At 39.0% G+C, this 17,063-nt stretch overlaps 5 protein-coding genes across 5 annotated transcripts; 3 read left to right on the top strand and 2 right to left on the bottom strand.

Moving 5' to 3' along the window:
* The first annotated feature begins 6,398 nt into the window (after positions 1-6,398).
* P175DRAFT_0556802 (CeGAL family transcription factor) lies at positions 6,399-8,541 on the top strand. The gene is made up of 3 exons (XM_040900716.1): positions 6,399-7,373; positions 7,435-7,939; positions 7,998-8,541. The coding sequence occupies exons 1-3, from the start codon at positions 6,452-6,454 to the stop codon at positions 8,473-8,475; spliced, it is 1,905 nt and encodes a 634-aa protein (XP_040753238.1). The 5' UTR covers positions 6,399-6,451; the 3' UTR covers positions 8,476-8,541.
* A 177-nt stretch (positions 8,542-8,718) lies between these two features.
* Positions 8,719-10,227, top strand: P175DRAFT_0477464 (putative tartrate dehydrogenase). Its single transcript, XM_040895320.1, has 3 exons — positions 8,719-9,034; positions 9,184-9,674; positions 9,746-10,227. Exons 1-3 carry the CDS (start codon positions 8,794-8,796, stop codon positions 10,085-10,087), a joined length of 1,074 nt encoding a protein of 357 aa, XP_040753237.1. The 5' UTR covers positions 8,719-8,793; the 3' UTR covers positions 10,088-10,227.
* A 767-nt stretch (positions 10,228-10,994) lies between these two features.
* P175DRAFT_0435786 (uncharacterized protein) lies at positions 10,995-12,506 on the bottom strand (the record flags this gene model as incomplete). Its single annotated transcript, XM_040893759.1, has 4 exons — positions 10,995-11,313; positions 11,413-12,019; positions 12,080-12,372; positions 12,430-12,506. The coding sequence occupies 4 exons, from the start codon at positions 12,504-12,506 to the stop codon at positions 10,995-10,997; spliced, it is 1,296 nt and encodes a 431-aa protein (XP_040753236.1).
* A 902-nt stretch (positions 12,507-13,408) lies between these two features.
* On the bottom strand, positions 13,409-15,102 carry pigc (phosphatidylinositol N-acetylglucosaminyltransferase; the record flags this gene model as incomplete). The annotated part of the gene is made up of 2 exons (XM_040894639.1): positions 14,645-15,102; positions 13,409-14,574 (listed from the first exon to the last, which is right to left on the bottom strand). Exons 1-2 carry the CDS (start codon positions 15,006-15,008, stop codon positions 13,409-13,411), a joined length of 1,530 nt encoding a protein of 509 aa, XP_040753235.1. The 5' UTR covers positions 15,009-15,102.
* Positions 15,103-16,333: 1,231 nt separating this feature from the next.
* On the top strand, positions 16,334-16,773 carry P175DRAFT_0500722 (uncharacterized protein). Its single transcript, XM_040897013.1, has one exon. It carries the CDS (start codon positions 16,483-16,485, stop codon positions 16,723-16,725), a length of 243 nt encoding a protein of 80 aa, XP_040753234.1. The 5' UTR covers positions 16,334-16,482; the 3' UTR covers positions 16,726-16,773.
* Positions 16,774-17,063: the final 290 nt, after the last annotated feature.

Here is a 17,063-nt window from a genome sequence, read left to right as displayed (position 1 = left end):
AATAAATTTATTAGAAATTAAGGATTTTTTTAATTTCTTATTCTTTTAATCCTTTTACTTTAATAAGTAGTAGTAAATTAGGATATTAATTAGATAAAGAGTTATTAGTAGTAGAGTAGAGTAAAGATATATTAAATATAGAATAGATTTTTATATTTTTAAGTAATTTAAATTTATAAGTATATAGGCTAATAATTCTTTTAATATAATATAGCCTAAAGTTCTTCTAGTCTAACTTCTTCTATAGGTAGAGTATTTAGATATTATAGGTATCTAGCTAGACTTCTTGCCCTATAATATAATAATATACAGGTTACTTTTAGTAGTTAGCTTATATTTTATAATAAGCTTAAGTAGATAAAATCTTAATATAAATAAACTTATAAATCTTATATATAATATTAGTAAACTTCTTAGTATTTTTCTTAGTAAGGTAGATAATAGAGTAGCTTAGTTTAAATCCTAATATTAGGTAGAATCTATAATTAACTATAAATAATAATACTCTTATAGACTTAAAGTAGATAAAGTTAGTAATAAACTTAATTATTAATAATTATTTAAATTAATTATTTTATAAGTATAATATATATACTTATAAGTATTATTCTAGAATAATATTAATATATTTAGTTTAGTTATTAATTTTAAAATAATAAATAATAAATAATAAGTTATAAATCTTTAAGTAGGATATTAAGTATTTCTAAAAAGTAGTAATAAACTAGACTCTATAATTTAATATAATTATTTTAGGGATATTATAGAGCTTCTAAATATACTTAAGATATAGATTAGCTATCTCTTTAATATTAATTATCCTAGTATAGGAAAGAAAGTACTTTATCTTTATTAAATAATTAATTATAACTAGAATAGTATTATAGTTATTACTTAGTAATAAGTATATAATAAAGTCTATACTTATATCTTACTAGATATATTTAAAAATTAATAAAGATTTTAATATTTCTTACTTTATTTTTTAGAAAGGAATAATTTAATAATAGAGATAATAATTCTAGATCTATTAATTAATATATTTATAAATCTTAGACTAGAAATATTTATATAATATTAGTTTATATATCTTAATTCTTCTAGAATATCTAGTAATAAAATTTTTATAATAAAGTCTTAGTATTTTAGCTTTTATCTTATTATAATTAGATATATAAAGTTAGTCTTAATATCTTAAATATAGACTAGTATATCTATAATTAGCTAGTATAATATTAAGATATCTTAATAAACTATTCTTTAAAATATTTAGAATAGACTAGAGCTTCTTATTTTATAAATAAGCTTTATTAAATAATAATTATAATATTAGTAGTAAGGAGATTAGTTTATTAGTAATAGATTATTTAGTAAAGTATATTTAGTATTAGCTATTAATATTTAGTCTTAAATTAGTAGTAATCTTAGGTAGTAAGTTTTTAGATTTTAAAATAGTCTAGCTTTAATAAAGGAATTATTTATTCTTCTTTTTAGGTAGGTCTTTTAACCTCCTAATTAATATATTAGGCTTAATACCTAACTTTCTAGAGTAGTAATATATTTAGAAGTTAAATCTTAATAAAAATTTAAACTAGCAGGCTTATTAATAATTTAGTAGCTTAATTAATATAAAATACTCTAGATTCTAGTAATCTATAATAATTTTTATAAGTAATAGAGTTTCTTCTAGTTTAAGATATTATTTTTTAAAATAATAAATAATAACTAATAATTTTTTATTATAAATCTTATAATTATATTCTATTATAGAATATTTTTTAGAGAAAAATATAATAGAGTATAATATATCTTTATTATTATATTATAATAGTATTCTAGTAAATATATAATTAAAGATATTAATTTCTAGAATTATATTTTTTAACTAGTTAAAAGGTTTTAATATTAGGGTATTTATAAAAGTAGCTTTTAATTATTTAAATACTTTTTAATAGATAGGTATCTAGTTAAAGTTAATATCTTTCTTAATTAGGTTAATTAATAGTCTAATAATTTTTAAAAAATTATAGATAAATTAGTAGTAAAAGTTCCTAAAGCTAATAAAAGCTTGAATATTAATTAAATAGGTTAGTATTTTTTACTTAGTAATTATTTTTACTTTATTAAGATCTATTTAGAAGCTATCTCTATCTATAATTAGTTCTAGGAACTTTATCTCGTGCATAAAGAATTTATATTTATTAAATTTAGTATAAAATCTTATTACTTATAAGTATTCTAATACTTATTAGATATAATAAATATATTTAGTATAAATTTAGCTATAAATTAGAATATTATCTAGATATATAATATAGAAAATATCTAAATAATTATATAAAGTTTTATTAATAAATCTCTAGAATAATACTAGGGCTCTAGTAAGCTTAAATAGTATTATTAAGAATTTAAATAGGCCTAACTAAGTTTAAAAAGTAATAAGGTATTCTTATTCTTTCTTAATCTATAGATTATTAAAAGTAAAGATAATATTAATTTTTAAGAAATATTTTATCTTTTTTAAATTATTTAATATCTCTTTTATTAGTAGTAGTAAGTAATAATCTTTTATAATAATTATATTTAGAACTTAATAATCTATATAAAATTATAAGCCTTCTCTAGATTTTTTTATAAATAAAATAAGAAATATAGTAAGAAAAAAACTAGAGTAAATAAAATCTTTTTTTAAATTTTCTTTAATCTATTTCTTTAGAATTTTTAATTTATCTTGGGATATACTATACAGGCTCTTAAAAGATAGGGTTTTTTTAGATAATAGTTTAATCTTATAATTATTAGATTAGTAGGGTAGTAGGTACTCGGCCTTCTTTAATAAGAATATATTATAGAATTTAATAAATTTAAGGAGTAGTTATTCTTATAGCTTAGATTTAATAATAGTAATAGAATTTAGAGTAGCTTTAATATTAATAATAGTAGTAATAAATATCTAGTATCTATAGTAGGTATATATAGTATAAGTAATAACTAAGACTCTAGTAATATCTTAATTCTTTAAAGATTTAGGATAGGGGTTAAAGTATTAGGAAGAAGCTTTTAATAATATATTATATAATATTAAAATTTTTATAAGTTTTAGAGATATATTATAGTATTTTTTATAATAAAAGCTTTTAAATAAAATAATATAATTAATAAATTTAATCTAGAGATTATAAGTCTTTAATTAAAATAAGCTAAGAATAATAAAAAAGTATATAAATTAAGTTATAAGAAAAATAATATTTTTTTTAGTATAATTATAAATTTTTTAGATTAAATAAATAAAATAAGTAATATAATTAAACTTTACTAGAGTATTATTAAATTCCCTTAATAAAATAAGATTTTTTAATAATAATATTTCTAATTAGTTATCTATAGCCTAATTATAGTCTATAAAATATTTACTCTTAACTCTAGAATTAATTATTATAAAAGTTAGTAGAGTCTTATTAAGAGTTTCTAGGTTAATAAATAAGATTATTAATTTAAATTAATAACTTTCTTCTTTTACTATTATTCTAGCTATTATAGCCTTTAATAGATAGAGGGAATACTAAGGATGTTCTTAATTATAATTTAGATTAGAAATACTCTATTTTCTAATTTAGGGAATATAAGATATTTGGTAGGTAGGATTCTAGTTAATAGGAAGTATAGATCTAGTTTAGTAGTAAATATAAAGATATAGCTAGTTAGTCTTTAGTTAGGATATAAGTAGCTACCTACTAGGTAGTTAGCACTACTATAGTAGTAATATAGGTATTAGGTTTAATAATTAAGATAATAGATAATAAATAAGTCTATTAGGTCTTTAGTAGGAGTAGTAGTAATAATAGGATTAATAGGGACTACAGGAATTTAGGTAGTAGAAGTTAACTTTAAGATAAGTTAGGGAGGCTAGAAATTCTTTATAGATAAAGGTAGGATAATACTTATATAATAATAATAATAATTTTTTAGATTTTATAGATAATTAGTAAAGTTATAATATTATAATAAGACCTTAAAGTATATTAATATCTCTTAAAATTCTTAATTAATAACTTATTCTAGAATTATAAATAAGATATCTTTATTTAAATTTCTTTTTAATATAAGATATTAGAATTTAGTAAAAAAGATACTAAACTTATAATAAATTTATTAAAAATAAAATAAATTAGTATAAATATTAGTTTCTAGATTTAGATTTCTAAAAACTTTCTCTAAGATTTCTAAAATTTTAATATAATTATTTAATTTATAAATTTTATCTTAAATATATAATAAAATTTAGGTATATAAGATTTCTTTAAGATAACTAGTTATATAAGTTATTCTATTATTTAAGGTTAGAAAATAATTAAGATTTATAATTATCTTCTAGTAAATTTAAAAAGTAAAGTATTTTAGATTACTTTATTAATTATTAAACTTATTAGAGTTAGGAAGTTATTTAGAGATTTAAGTAGTAGGAATAGATATAGTAAGAGTAGTAGTAGTAGTAGAGGGGGTAGTAATATTAGTATCTTTTTTAAAAGAAGATAGTAATTAAAAAAGTATATTATTCTAAGTAAGTACTTTAAATAGCTCTTATTAGATTTCTTTAACTTATATCTTCTAGTACTTAATTATACTATCTTTCTATTAAATATAATTAAGAAGATTAGTAATAATAGAGTATAAAGTAGATAATTTATAGAATTTTTCTATAGTAGTAGTAAAGAACTAGTATATCTTAGTAATATATTATTTTAATTTATTAGGGGTATTATATAGGAGGGTTTCTATACCTTTAGATAGCATGGGTAGTAAGGCAGGCATGATAGTAGTAATTAACTTCTAGTAGAGAGGAGCTATGTAATATTAGGGGGCAGAGTTAGATTTAGATATTTATTAATTAGGAGCTAACTAAATAGAATAGTAGAATAGTAGGTATTAAGTAATAGATAGGATATAACTTAAAGAGCTATAACAGGATCAAGGATAATATAGCTTAAATACAGGGATAAGGGTAGACAGTTAAGGCAGAATCTAACTAGATAGGTACTATGGCTTCGCGCCATGACACATAGCTAGTATTATAGTATTAAATATAATATTAAATAATAGATTCTCCTAAACTTTATCCTTTACTATATTATATATAGTATAAAAATACTTCTATATAATTATTTTAATAGGATTATTACTTAAATTATTTAAGATTAAATTTATAAAGTTTATATTATTTCTTTTAAGCTCTTAAAGTATTATAGTAATTATTTAATAAGATATAATAATTATTTTTAACTTATTAAAAGTATTTATCTTCTAGATAAAGTCTAATATAAACTTATTAATAATTATATAATTTTTATACTTAATCTTAATAACTTCTCTCTATATCTAGTATATATATCTTTAACTATTACTAATTATTATTTTTTATAACTTCTATATAAAATTATCTATAAAGATATATAAAATAGTATTTATTAATAATTTCTTTACTAGTTTCTTATTTATTAAATATAGTATTTAACTAGTTACTATTTATAAAAGAAGTTCCTATAATTTATACTTAAGATTATTAAGTTATAGTCTAAGAATATTACTTTTAAGAAGCTTATCTATCTTATAAAGTCTTAGCTTTATTTATATAAATAAAGCCTAAATTTCAAATTTTAAATTATTTTTTAATATTATTATCAGGCTTAAGTTAAATATACTATTCTTTAGCTTTATTACTTGATTTTAGCTATTAGTAAATAGGGTAGTAGCTATTAAAAATAGGTGTAGTAAATTAGGGATATTAGGATATCTGCTAGGGATAGATTTAGTTATTATTTTAGTTAAATTATAGAGATTTTCTACATACTATTGCCCAGGTAGAGTAATACAATAGTAGTATAGGTGGTATAATATAATAGTAGTAGGTAATATTTTTACCAGGATCTCTTTCTAATTAGGGAGTAGATTACTATACAGGGGTATAGGAGTATGATAAGAGTTTTAGAAATCTATAAAGCATAAAATAGAACCTTAAGGAGGGCTTATAACCTGATAAAGGTTATTAAACTATAATAGTAGAGAGTTGACCGAAATGGATTCAATTAGGTCTAACTAGGAAATAGAGAGAAGGAGAGATACTTGGAGGAAGCATGGAGATCTAGAAGGAAACAGTGGCCTAAATATACAGAGTAGTCATGTGTTGCTATCTTCTTCTTTATGGTGATGCTGCTTTATGGTGGTGCTGGTTGCATTCACTGAGTGCAGCACTCCAACATTATATGCATGTATATTAGAAGTACTCCGGATGGCAATGTTGAGAAGAATCTGGGGATCCGTTTGGATGCGGGGAAGAAAATGCCCGGTTGGAAAATCCCAGCGCCGATGTTTGAACTTCCACCTCTTCGTTTCTTTTCAATTCTGCATGTATCTAGATCCTACGGGATCAACAACCGCCAACTGACGAAAATTAATGGACTCGGGCAATTCCAACCATGACTCTCCTGCGAAACGCCAGAAACTTACCACCCGCGCCCATGAGCTTGGGGTAATGCGCAAGTCGACGGACAACGGATCCGCATCGTTCCTGGGCTCTTCCAGTGGCATCCACTTTATTCGCGTCGTCTACAATGCTTTTGCCCGTCGGTCTGCTCATCTGAACCAGCCTCAGCAGGTCTCCAAAGACTCGCAAGTCCCGGGGGAGGACGACCAGCTGCAGCACCAGCACCATCAATACTGTCGCGATCTTTGGCTACCCCATGAACTGGATCTCCAGCCCGCCTCGTCTTCACTTTCCTTCGATTCGCTGGTGCTGTGGTGTCGCAGCTACTTTGACAGCTGGCATCCAATGTTTCCTTTTCTCTCCGGACCAGCATTTCTCATTATCCTAGAGCAAATCAGTCGCGACGGGTTCAGCAATCTCCCCGCTGCAGATGCGATCCTCGTCCGCTCAATTATGTCCATATCCTTGATGGACCGTCGCCAGATCAATGCAGCTGGCTTACAGCCCCGAGTACTGCCAGGTTTGGTGTTTGGCTCCGTGCATCAGGCCATGGAGAGTTTACACACCCTCTTTTGCGATCCTCCAACCGTATCCATCCTCCAGGCAGCGTTCAGCGTCCAGCTATTCCTCACTTCGTTGCTACGACTGAATGCTGCTTCGCGGGTTGGCGGGGTCATCATCCGCACAGCCTTCCATCTAGGCCTGCACCGCTGTCCTGTACGGTTCTCCTGTTTCAGCCCTCTGGAAATGGCCACTCGTCGTCGATTATTCTGGTCTATCTACTGTCTTGAACGATATCTGTCTCAGGCACTAGGCATTCCCCTTGGCATTCGAGATGACGATATCGACGTATGCTACCCTAACGCAGAGCGACATGGCCTCGCAGACGAGGGTGCGCTCTTCTCCCACAACCTCTTACCATATTATCCTCAACCTAATCTGACTAGACATAGACAGCAGACTCCGCCTCCTAGCCCACCTAGCCAAATTTGCCCGCGTCCGCGGCCGCATCGTCGAACTCCGCAACAAATCCATCCTCCACAGAGACGACTCGATTGACGCCACTCAGGTCCACGGCGAACTAACTCAATGGTGGAACGAAGTCTACGACGACGTCTACCCGATCGAAACCGCCGACGACAGCAACCCGGCAGAGCCTACCCTCGCACCATTCCACCGACTCCTCCTCACCGTTCTCCGCCACGAATCCATCATCTCCATGAACCGCCCGCTGCTGGCAGCTAAGGCATCTTCACCGGAGTACCGCACGGCTCTGCAGATCTGCATCGAGTCGTCGCGGTCTTTACTCACCTCCCTACGGCAGTACCTCTCCAGCGATCTCTCGGAGACGTCTGTTCCGCTGGTGTGGCCGTCCTTCACCTGGGCTGTATGGATGAGCTGTCTAATCCTGCTCTACGCAGCATGGGAGGGTGAGTTTCCGGCTCCTTCGGCTTCTCGGTAAACTTTCCACTTCCTTCCTTCAGCCAGTATATACTAATCCGAGGGGGGAACACAGATACTCCAAAAGCGGCCTCACAATTCTCCAAGCCCTCTCCCGTCGCGGAAGCACCTGGCCTCAAACCTGCATCGAAGCCATCCGCGACCTCGACTCAGCTCTCGCCACCTCAAATCAGAGGCACGAACCACCCATAGCAGGCCCTCTCAGCAATGATGCCCTCGACCCGGGCATTCCCATTGACGCACCGTCCCAGCCACAACCCCAAGGGTCCTCAGCGCCAGGAGACCCTTTGCTGCCTGATAGTCTACCCACCGCTGCAGGGAGTACGCAATGGAACAACTCATCCATGATATTCGGAGACCGCATATCGGGCATGAACACGAGCAGCACCAGCAATCCAGGAGCTAGCGAATTCAATCTTCCCGAGATATTTCCGCCGGGGACTAACGGTGGTGGCGAGATGGATTTCGGTGATTTTTGGAGTTTGGCGGATGGGCCTTGGTTGATTCATGAGGGGGGTAGTGGAGTTTACTAATTTCGTATGACTGGTTGTTATTTAAGGAGGTTAATGTGTATAATACTGTATAATACTATTTCTACGACTATTGCTATTACTTATAATTACAGCGCAGTAACATACTTGATTATATAGAAGAAAATGTGAATCCGGACAATCCAAGTCCGCCGGACAAAGACTCTCCGGTGCGGGGGGGATTTATTTTTTACTATATCTAGAAAACACCCCCCCCCCCCCCCCTCCCCCCAACTCAAAACCACTCCCCTCTCTATTCCATCTTGACATTCACTTGAACCCAAAACTTCCTTCAGAAAGAAACTACCGAAGAAGAAGAAAATGACCAAAACATACCGTATCGCAACTATTCCCGCCGACGGCATCGGACCCGAAGTTATCAGCGCAGGCGTGCAAGTGCTGCAAGCGCTCAGCGCAAAACTCCAGACGTTCGCGCTCGATTTCACACATCTCGACTGGAGCTCGGAGACTTATAAGCAGACAGGGAAGTATATTCCTGATGGTGGACTGGAGGAGTTGAAGAAACACGATGCGATTTTGTTTGGGGCTGTAGGGGCACCAGGTATGTAATTAGGTTACCTAGATTTTATGTTATATTGTATATTATATGGGCATTTCTTTTGATTTGCTTTCTGCCTTGGTTATTATTATATATCTGTGGTGCAGAGTGTTCTCTGTATAGAAGAGAAAAGGTAATAATCGTTGATACAGATGTCCCTGATCATATCTCGCTCTGGGGTCTCCGGTTGGCTATTTGTCAACCCATGCAACAATACGCTAATGTGCGTCCTACGCGCATCCTGCGAGGCACTCAATCGCCCCTGCGCGATTGCGCTGTCGGGGACCTCGACTGGGTGATTGTTCGTGAGAACAGTGAGGGCGAGTACGCCGGGCAGGGCGGACGATCGCACAGGGGCCAGCCCTGGGAGGTTGCGACGGAGACGGCGATTTTCTCCCGGCACGGCGTCGAGCGGATTATGCGGTTTGCATTTGAGACGGCCGCCAAGAGACCCAGGAAGTTGTTGACGGTGGTGTCGAAGAGCAATGCGCAGCGCAATGGCATGGTGCTGTGGGACGAGGTAGCGAGCATTGTGGCGAAGGATTTCCCCGAGGTCACGGTGGATAAGATGTTGGTCGATGCGATGACAGCGCGGATGGTGCTTAAGCCGGAGACTATTGATACGATTGTGGCTAGCAATTTGGTAACACCTTCTTCCCTTTCACGCTATTCAGATGCTTGATAGAACGAAGCTAACGGTGTGTGTATGTGTAGCACGCCGATATCCTCTCCGATCTGGCCGCTGCCCTGGCCGGCTCCATTGGAATAGCGCCTACATCCAATCTCGACCCCACGCGCCAGAACCCAAGCATGTTTGAGCCGATCCACGGCTCTGCATTCGACATCACCGGCAAGGGCATCGCCAACCCCGTCGCAACCTTCTGGACCGCCGCAGAGATGCTCACGTGGCTGGGGGAGGAACCCGCCGCGGAAAAGCTGATGCAGTGTGTTGAGCGAGTCTGCGAAGCTGGGTTTCTCACAGCCGATTTGGGTGGAAAAGCCACGACCGTGGAGGTGACTGCTGCTGTTGTTGAGGAGATCAAATGGTTGAATTAATTCATTCATTCATACATACTCTTTCCGATGTTGTATTATTATAAACAGAATAACTATATAACTAGCTTGCGAACCAGGGTATCATTCCAGACGACAAAAAGCAAAAGCAGAAATAAAAAAATAATCAATCACAAGACATTCTAATTTCGTGTTTCTCGTGTGGTCTTCCACCAGCAATTTTGGGCCTTTTTCTCGCGTTCTTGTCTCGCAAGGAGGCTCTTCTGGCGCTCTTCGGCGGTCATACAGCGGTGCGTTTCTCGCCCGCGATCAGGGAACTCTTCGACTGAAAGGCGTCGCGCCAGCCGTTCCGCGACTTCTACAATCGCTAGTGCGATCGGGACAAGAAGAAAGATTCCTGCCGCGAAGAGTTCGTCCGCATATCGATCTAGCCATCGAAAGGGACTTTGCGCTGTGCGGAGGGTGTGGGTGTGAGTGTGGCCATTGCGGTTGTTGTCGCGGGCGTGAGTGATGAATGTGCCGTGGGTAATACGGAGTGTGGTTTCAGAATCCGAGCGAGAATCGGAAGGGAAGGCTGAAATTGGAGAGTTGTTGATAACAGAAAGAGGATGTTGGAGTTGGAGATCTCCGTCATTAGGAGAAGTCGGGAGGGAAGAGATAGGGAGGACAAAGGAGAGACAGAAAAACACGAGGAATAACTTCATCTTCCCATTGACATTATTGTACTGGTAGGAATTGTCAAAGAGTTTACAAGTGAAATCTCCCGCACTTTTGACGATGAATACTTTTATACTGAATAGCTATAGGCAAGTAGGAAGAATAGAGCCACAACCGCTCGAAACGCTCTCGACGCCCCCGTGTGGTTCTCTGCGACCGGATTGGCCACGAACGGGTTTCAGTATACGAGGGATAACTATAGGTACGAAGTACAATTCTTGACCCTCATAGCTTATCCCGATCGTGCTTTCACTCCATCCTGCATGGCCTTCAAATGCTCCCAGTTCAACGTATCTTCGCCCAGGCTCCAGGCCATCACGCCTCCTAGTTTCAGCGCGTCCACAATATCCTTGAACTTGCGCGCAATCAGCTCCGGCGTATCCCACGTCCAGAACAGGTTCACTTCGGTATCCATGTAGTACTGTCCCCCAGCCTTCTCGTCCGTCTTACCATCCTTGAGCGCCCGTCGCCAGGAATCCGTGATCGAGATGCCCTTGCATTCGCCGTAGTCCGATAAACATCCAGCCTGGCAGAAGTCATCACCCGTTCCACTATGTAGTGCTCGTTAGCGCAGCCTCTTTCATAATGCTTAAAGACAAGGAATAGCAAAAACAGGAAAAGAAAAGAAAAGACAAGGGTGGCATAGTTACCAATTTCCATACTGACTGCAGCACGATCCCGGCGGGCACTTGGTCCCCTTTGCAAAGCCACAGGTCCCGTCGTAAGAAACCTTCAGGTTCGCTGGTGGATCAGACATCGTCCCCTTTTCAAATGTGAACGCGCCCGATTTGCCATTGTCAGTCCCATCTGGGTTCTCCATCACCACGACGGGACACCCAATCGGGTGGCTGCCGCAGTCCGCGTTCGCCTGCGTGGTGAACCATTTCGCATAGTAAGCAAAGCCCAGGTTGACCTTCTGCGGGTCCAGTCCGATATCTAGAAAGGCCTGGATCGTATCCAGAGAGCCCGCGACACTGGTATGGTGGTCGGTCGCGTTGTTTCGTCGGTTCATCAAGTCGTAGCTCATGACATTGACCATGTCGACAGACGGCCAGATCTTGGGGCCCTGTTCCTTGGTAAACGCAATCATGTCCCCCCGTTTACCGGGGACCGCGATGGAGATGATTTTGTCCTTTCCGACGGCTGCGCGCAGGGCTGCCAGGAACTTAGGGTATGTTTCGATCTCGGATACTTTTTGTGAGTTGGGGACTCGTTTGTAGTCATCGCCGTTGCCACCAGGGTATTCCCAGTCGATATCTAGCGATCAATTCGAGTCAACCTTGGGTTTGTTGTCACCAGGAATTCATCGTAACTCACCCACGCCATCAAATCCAACACTATTCAACATGGATGCAACGTTCTTCGCATACCTTGCTCGAGATGCGTCGTCTTTCGCACCATCCGAGAACCCAGAGGAGTCACCCCACCCACCAATAGCGATCATCAGCTTGGTGTTGGGTCCGAATCGCTGTCGCATTTGCGAGACTGGTTCAAACGGGGTAAACTGGGGAGGAGAGTCCGAGTTAAACAGGGTTGATTTCGCAAACGCCATGATAGCATGGGTGATTCCCTGCGTCTGGTCGCTGCTGGGTAAATCAACAGTATGATACCTATCATAACCCTTTAGTACTTTCGCACACAAATATCGGAAAGGAAAAGAAACCCACTCGTCAATATACATGCCCATGCGCATACCCGCCACGCACTGCAGAGCCGCCAGGGCCAGCAGACCGAATTTGACCATGATGATATTTGCCCAACAGAAGATAAAGACCGACAAAAGAGGACACGGGGGAGGAGAGGGAGAAGGAGAAGGAAAGCCGAAATCCCTTCTCGCGTACACTGTAACACGCCGAATGTCGAACAAAAACAACAGCGTGCAAGGGCCACGAGTCGCAGTTAAGTAACACGAAAATTGTCGCAGGCCATGGTCACAGGGGGGCCCTCATCATTCAGCCCACTCCCCCGAGTTCCTGGAAGACTGTTTGTCTCTAAAATCTAGGGTTATGCGTAGGCATAGTAGCAACATTCAGATGGGTGGAGTCCCGGGGGGCGAGAATCATAGAAAAGCTGAACATAGATACAGCTAACGAGGGATACTAGTAGTATGGCATCTAACATGAATGATGATGTGAGCTTGGATCCCATTAGAGCCATACTGCCTGGGTGAGACATACCATTTTCAGATGCCATACGCTGGAGTAGTTTTGAGTTCGCGCGAATTGTGTTGGATGGTGCTTCCTGCAATCAAATTCCAGACCTGCGTATAGCATACCAGCAACACAAGCATTCCGGTCCTGGTATGTTCCTGGATATAACAACATTAAGCAGAGAAAAACACAGGTCTTCTCTCCATTGCGATAAAAAACGATTGTGGCCTGGAATTGTGGCGAATTTCCAAAAGGTACGAGCTGAGCCACAAAACTCCCTCGAACTCCATTAAGATGAAGGTATGCTGAAATGCTGGAAACATTGTTGAAAATTAGAGCCAAGTCTAAATAAAAGCAAGATTTAAAAAATCAACAGGATGCATTAATGACGCTAATTCAACAAGTCATGGGTATAGGAGAATGCAGCCTGGGTAAATGACCCAGCATCAATATATCCTCACAAAAGAACAACCTCGCAATGCTTGATCCGATGCACTCAATCCCACCGACGCCTGATAATCGGACGCGCAGGATCCCAAGGCCCTGTGACAACATTCTTATACTTCTGGAGGCTAATTAACCACCAGCTACAACCACCCATGGCAAATGCCGTAAGAATACTACCCAGCAGTGATCCAACCACAGCGGCTGCCCATCCACCTCTTAGCGTGATCCCCACGGCTCCTCCGGCGACAATAACCAACGTCAAGGTTAACAGCACATGTCCGGTCCAGGAAATGTGACGAAGTTGCCGGCGGAAGATGGGAAACAACCCAAAGACCTCGATGGAAAACAGCATCAAGCTAAACACATGGGTAGTAGAGGGCAGTCGAGATGCAAGCACTGTCGACGCCATCACAGCAGCGTTCGTAGAAAGGGAGGCAGGAAACTTGGTGGCGCCCGCGCCTTCCCCGCTCCCATAATCAAAGGAGAATATGTTCATTATTAGCAGCCAGCAGCTCACCGCCCAAATCGAGTCGCTGGCAGTCGACTTGGTTAGTGATTTCAAAATCGGGCTCAGTCCGAGTAACGAAAAGTAGATCAGAAAGGCCGATTTCACTGTGGATAATCGCTGTCGATTTCGCGAAGAAAATAGCGGGAATTGGTTGGTTCCATGCAAATCCTGAGAAGGATCAAGAGCACTGAGGACCCCACTTGCATAGCCTGGTGGAGGAGAGGCTGGATCCAAGGCACTAAATGAATCGACACTGAATCCTGTACTCTGTCGACGAAGCGGTGGGCCAGGTTCGTTTTGCGACATCGTCAGTCCAAGGCCATGAACCTGCGAATCCTTCTGTCCATTCGAGCGTGAGGTGGAAGATGGGTTGCCCGAACTTGTTGTAGAACTGAAACTGGACCCGTCGTCGCCCTCAGCTACACGTTCAGTGCCCTTCCAATTCTCCGTATGTTCCCTAAAAGCCCAAGAGTCCCACAAAATCCAGCCCACGGCGGTCCCGACACTACCCCAGCAGACGACGGAAACGGGGCTGACCCGACCCTGCACAATCCCGACAAAGCAACAAATGAAGATAGCCACAGAGCAAACATGCTGTACGATCACGGTCGAGTCGGCTACCAGCGGCCAGAAATCGTAGGGACGTACGCGGGGGTTTCTCTGGAGGTGATCGAGAAAGGTTTCGGTGTCGGTGTAATTATCAGGGTCTGTCCTAAGAAATTAGCCATCGCGCGACGCAAGAAGTATTGGGGGTGATCTCAAACCAAGTGGACATACATGATTGCTTAACCCAGAGTAATTTCTTCCATGCTCCCTTTCGTCGCCTGCGTCCCCCTATTCCTTGTACCTTTCGAATCTCCTTTCGAGCAGCACCCGGAACTGCGGGCGGGGGTCGGAGGGCTGCAACGGAGGCAGCACTCGCAGCATTCCCACTCAATGTAAGTATAGACTCATCATAATTGACAGGCCGGTTTCGAAGGAGAGAAGAGGAGTAGTAAGCATCTTCGGGGGCAAGACGAGTGGGATCTGGAAGGACGCGGTGTTCCGATGGAGGCTTTAACCCGCCGGTACGATTGGGGTGAGTCTCGACGGGGACAGGGGGAGGCACAGGACGGCGAGATGAGTCGGAGAGAGAAGGCATCAAGTCAGCACGAGGGTCATGCTCGAAGCATGGTGGTTGAAAATCAGAAGGAAATAAAAACAGCTTTCGTTCAGGATAGGATTGAACAAATTGCTGACCTTATGCATCCCAAGATCTCTCCCGGCGTGGAATTAATTATAGTAGCAATAAGTTTGTACAAAAGCACGCTAGCGGGGACGCTCAACCCCATAATAGAAAGGGCCTTTATATTAAGGCTTTATTAGCTAGCTGGAAAGCCTTTTGAATTGCAAACTTCTCTCCCAATCTAGGTCCATATATATAATATATAATATAATAATCTACCCAACACTTTCAATAGTGAAAAGATAATTCTAGTGTATATAATCCTATTGTGTCCAGCACATATAAAGGAATATCTGGTAGGTGAGTATATCGGAATTATCCGGTAATATTACCACAATAGTCAAACGCTGACTAATTACAGGCCTCTATTTCCTAGTTGAGGATAGTCTAAATTCAGCAACACCTCCTTATCCCCAACCTGGAAGTTCTCTCAACTTCCTCCTTTCTTCTCCTCTCTGCTCCCTCTACATATGCAGTTTACACATTGACCCGGTGATCTTGTGTGCCAGCAGAAACTAGTATGTCACTCCCTTTTTACTCGGTATATCAAATACCTACTAATCAAATTACAGGGATCAATATTACCGATGGCTTCTACGGAGTATTGCATCCGACTTTTCATCCGAAGAGAGGTCTAATCTTAGCCCGCGTCTCAGTTTAATACCTCTGTGCCCTCGGGGCCCATGATGCTCTCTTTCCACCTGTCAATTGTCTTAAGGGCCCAGAAGCTTTCCTGTGCCCTTTCAGGCTTACTTCCTAGTGCAAACGGGTAGATATGGCACGAGAGAAGACAAAAGAAGAAAGCTTGAATCAAAATGGGCTGGACCATATCAAAACACAGCACCTACTATCTCTTTTATTTGCAATATCCTTGACTGCTAGTGATTTCACTGAATACATGAAGACAGCACATAAAAACAGCCATGGAAATAGCGACCCTACACCTGTAGAACTGCAAGCGCTACTTTTGAAGGCTTGCGATGTGTGGGCCCAAGATACTATTGACGAACAGTCATTGCGTCGCCTTCAGGCCAACCAAGGGCTGCTTTAGACTGCTTCTTCAATCGAGGTATTCTGCTGGGACACCTGGGCATTTCCCGAGACCCTTAAAGGACAGGTTGAGACGCCCCAAAAGAGAAAGTGTAGGGAAACCTCCAGGTCTCCCAGTAGAATACCTCGATTGAAGAAGCGGTCTAAAGCAGCCAAGGATATTGCAAATGAAAGAGATGGTGGGCGCTGTGTTGTGACTAAGATGGGTGAGCCCATCCAGGTGTGCCACATTTACCCGTTTGCGCTTGGAAGTAAGCTTGAAAGCGCACGCGAAAGCTTTTGGACCCTTCTGGAGAGCTTCTGACCCCGCAAGACAATTGACAAGTGGAAAGAGAGCATCATGGGTCCCGAGGGCACAGAGGTACCGCAAAACCTACTGTGCCTCTCGACCATTGTGCATGACCTCTGGGGCTTGGCACGCCTTGCCTTTGAACCTGTTGAAACGTCTGACGACAAGACATCCCTGACAATGCGGTTCTGGTGGCTCCCTCTTCGAACTTTCTCCATACAGGCCTACCCTATACAATACGTATTCCTTCTACTTGCCATCAGTACTCAGGAAGAAATGCCGTATGTGCTTTGACTACTGCCGGTATGCTTGGAAATGCACATGACTTGTCAGAGGTAATAGAATGGTATCATGGTTTCTGTGATACGGATGATGAAGGCAACAATATATGGGACGAATGCGTGCGGGTGCCTCCCTCCCTCCCCGCTGATCTTAAAGCAAGTCCCCGCAATACTAAGTTTTTAGACTGCGAGACGGATGAGCCTATCTATTCCGGCCAACTTGTGGCAATGACGATCGGGGATCCGGAGGCCATGCCCCTTTTAGATATGTATAATGTATTTCAATTTTAACTGTATACTGATGCGAAGATATAAAATAATAGTAAGCTAATAGTTAGTTAATACAGGCTA

Source organism: Aspergillus ochraceoroseus (assembly GCF_002846915.1).
Source record: "Aspergillus ochraceoroseus IBT 24754 chromosome Unknown P175scaffold_3, whole genome shotgun sequence".
Lineage (NCBI taxonomy): Eukaryota > Fungi > Ascomycota > Eurotiomycetes > Eurotiales > Aspergillaceae > Aspergillus > Aspergillus ochraceoroseus.
The sequence above is the reverse complement of the archived record's forward strand: the minus strand, read 5'-3'. Positions and strand labels throughout refer to the sequence as shown.